Source organism: Gavialis gangeticus, unplaced genomic scaffold (assembly GCF_001723915.1).
Source record: "Gavialis gangeticus isolate Ggan-Ray unplaced genomic scaffold, GavGan_comp1, whole genome shotgun sequence".
NCBI lineage: Eukaryota > Metazoa > Chordata > Crocodylia > Gavialidae > Gavialis > Gavialis gangeticus.
Genome location: NW_017729031.1, coordinates 55,951,043 through 55,953,891, shown reverse-complemented (window position 1 = coordinate 55,953,891; position 2,849 = coordinate 55,951,043). Strand labels below are relative to the sequence as shown.

At 42.5% G+C, this 2,849-nt stretch overlaps 1 protein-coding gene across 3 annotated transcripts in view; it reads right to left on the bottom strand.

Moving 5' to 3' along the window:
- The window catches only part of MAP3K20 (mitogen-activated protein kinase kinase kinase 20), a 153,026-nt gene that overhangs the window by 110,177 nt on the left and 40,000 nt on the right, over window positions 1-2,849 (bottom strand). For all 3 annotated transcript variants that reach the window (XM_019522936.1, XM_019522935.1, XM_019522937.1), the window contains exon 3: window positions 1,930-2,017. In XM_019522936.1, coding sequence (XP_019378481.1) covers window positions 1,930-2,017 — 88 coding nt within the window. The remainder of the gene's footprint in view (window positions 1-1,929; window positions 2,018-2,849) is intronic.

The window sequence follows — 2,849 nt, the reverse complement described above, 5'->3', positions numbered from 1 at the left end:
CAATTACCTACTCTGGAAATCTTCAAGAGGAGACTGGACAGTCACGTTGCTGGAGTTACTTGACTGGACCCAATGATCTTCTGATGTCCCTTCCAGTCTTACAATCTATGAATCCATGAAAGGCATGGGCGGCTTCACCCTTTAACACTAGTGGTAAAGCCCTGGAAAAAGAGTTCTAACTGCAGCTCCAGACAAACTGTTCTGGGCCAGCCTGAAACTCCATGCCAAGAATTCTGTTTGTAAGGTACTATTTATGCCTGACATCTGACATGTTATAGTGCTTGGCTGAAATCCCTTGTCAGCACTCCTGCAGAAAGCCCAGCATAGCTCTACCATCCAGGTCCTTGATATTTCTCGTTTCCTTGGCACCATGAGCTAAAATGTGATCCAATGGAAGAACAGGCCTTTAAGGTTAAAAATCATTTGAAGTATAGGACAGTACACATTACTCTGTCTCTGCATGGAGAACTGGACCCTTGTGAAGCAAGTATGGTCTCACTATTTATGCGGTGGGATTCCAACACTAACTTTCCCAGTTCCAAAAATCAGATGTCACTGACCAGTGCGGAACCTGTCCCCAATGCTTGTGCTTATCTTCTGTATCTTCCTGAGAAGTGGAAGCAGTGGGAACGTGTACGGGAAGCTCTTCTACAACCTGCATACATGACCATTTGTTCTCCATGACAAAGTCTGAGTCTCTGAGAGTAGCTCTCTCTTCATCAGACTGGCAGATAGATCAGCTGCTGGAATACTGATCATCTGTGAGAGCTGGTTGAAGACTTCATGATTCAGATATCATTATGTATTGCTGACTGCATGTTTGCTTATCTTGTTGACCTTACAGGTTAGCTCTCTTTTGGAAGAAGCCAGATTCTTCTTCTGCCCATTCCAGTATTTCAAATACTTTCAAGTAAAGACTGAGCTGCCCGTTCTTCTTTGGTATGCCAATAGGATACCACACATGTTGTCCTACTGGACTAAGAAACAGTTATCACTCAGGTTCCTTTGGAATCTTCAACTGGAGAGCTTCACCCCTTCTTTGCTCTAAAAGACCCCTACTGGACACTGCTGAGAACTATGTCCCTAGGAAGCTTCTGTATACATTAAAAAGTCAAATAGAACCAGGGAGGCACAATTCTCCCTACAAAGCAGGCTGCACTATTACTCCAACCTGCCTCCAGAATTGAAGACAGAAAGAGAATGAGACAGACATCTCCACTATGGGAGAAGATGGGCAACAAAAATAAAATAAGCTCAGGACAAAGGTTTCAGAGCTATAACAAGATGGGCAGGTACCCACACTACATCTATACGGCTGTCAAGAAATATAGCTCATAGTTTGTAAAAATAAGTGTTTTTCTTGTCTTTTCCATACTACCTTTGAAATATTAAACCTATTACAAATTCAGTGGTGATGAAAGGTGCCTACAAATAATGTAATTATGTTAGGGCAGGTGATGTAAATTAAAGATATACAAACAAAAGCAAGGAATGTCCAAAATTTGGGAAGTAAGATGCTATTGCATAAGGTCTGCATGACAGAAAAACTGAATTCAAACTGAGTACACACTATGAAATGCATTTATGCAAAACAACAACAGAAGTTTTAAAAAAAATTCCATTTGAGAAGTTCTAAGTTCATGCATTAGGAAGAGTTCCGTGTCCCATAACTCACTGCATGCAGGTTCAAGCAATAAAATTTTGCAGCCAGAAATACATCTATATAGCATTTCAGTGATATAATTGATACAGGGAGAAACAGAAACACAATCCTACTTACATCATTATAATTTGTTTTATTTAGATATTAAAAGTCAAAAGGGCCATAAAATTTAAATAGCAAAACACACAGTTCAGCATTAAACTTAATATCTAACTACATTAGATGTTTTATACTATCAAGAAAAGACTTAATAGAAGAGTTCTCACCTGTAACAATGCCATAATTAGGAGGTTCAAGAATGGCTCCATAAAACTGAATGATGTTTTTGTGACTGAGCACACTGAGTATTTCTGCCTGTTTAAAAACCAAGGAAAAAGGTTAGAAAGTCATAGATAAGCATATTTATTTTAATAACATAAATAAGACCCTCCATATAACCACATTATGTTCATATTGAAATTCAAGGTGATGTCCCCTGTCCCCTGCGCCTCCCACCCCTCCACCCCCACCCCAACATCATGGGGAAAAAAGCCTCATCTTAGATTTGAATACCAGCCTGGGGCAAGTGGTGGTTCTGTTCCTGCTTTGGCCCTACGCTCAGGTTGTCTGTGCAACAGGGAAGGGGGTGCACAATGGAGTGGGGGAGCATTGGAGAGTCTGTGCCACCCACCCCCTGCCAGCCTGCACCCTCCCTTTGCTTCGGCCTTACCCCTGCACCTCAGCCTGGCTTGGAGCTGTTGCCCCTGCTTCTTCCTGGGTGGGCAGAGTGGAGCCAGGCTGGGGCCACCACTGCTGATGATTGTCTTAGAATCGGAACAAAACAGAGCAGCAAAAGATAAGTGGTGGGGCGAGGGTGCATAGAGCTGGATGAGGGGGCAGGCATAAGTAGCTGGCAGGCAGCAGGGATTAGACACAGGCACAAGGGGAGGCTAGGGGACGTGGCAAATGGCAGGGGGGAACAAGAGCTGAGGGGCCACAATCAATAAAGCAGTCAACTCCATTTAAAAGAAATACATTAAAAAAAATAATGTAGGATCATGATCCTTTTAACTTGTCAAACATTGATACAGCAGATACAATCACTGTATAGAACACACGTAAGCCAAACTAACCTAATGGTTAAATTTTTACTGGCTGCCCTAATCGTTGTGCGCGCGCGCACACACACACACACACACACACACAC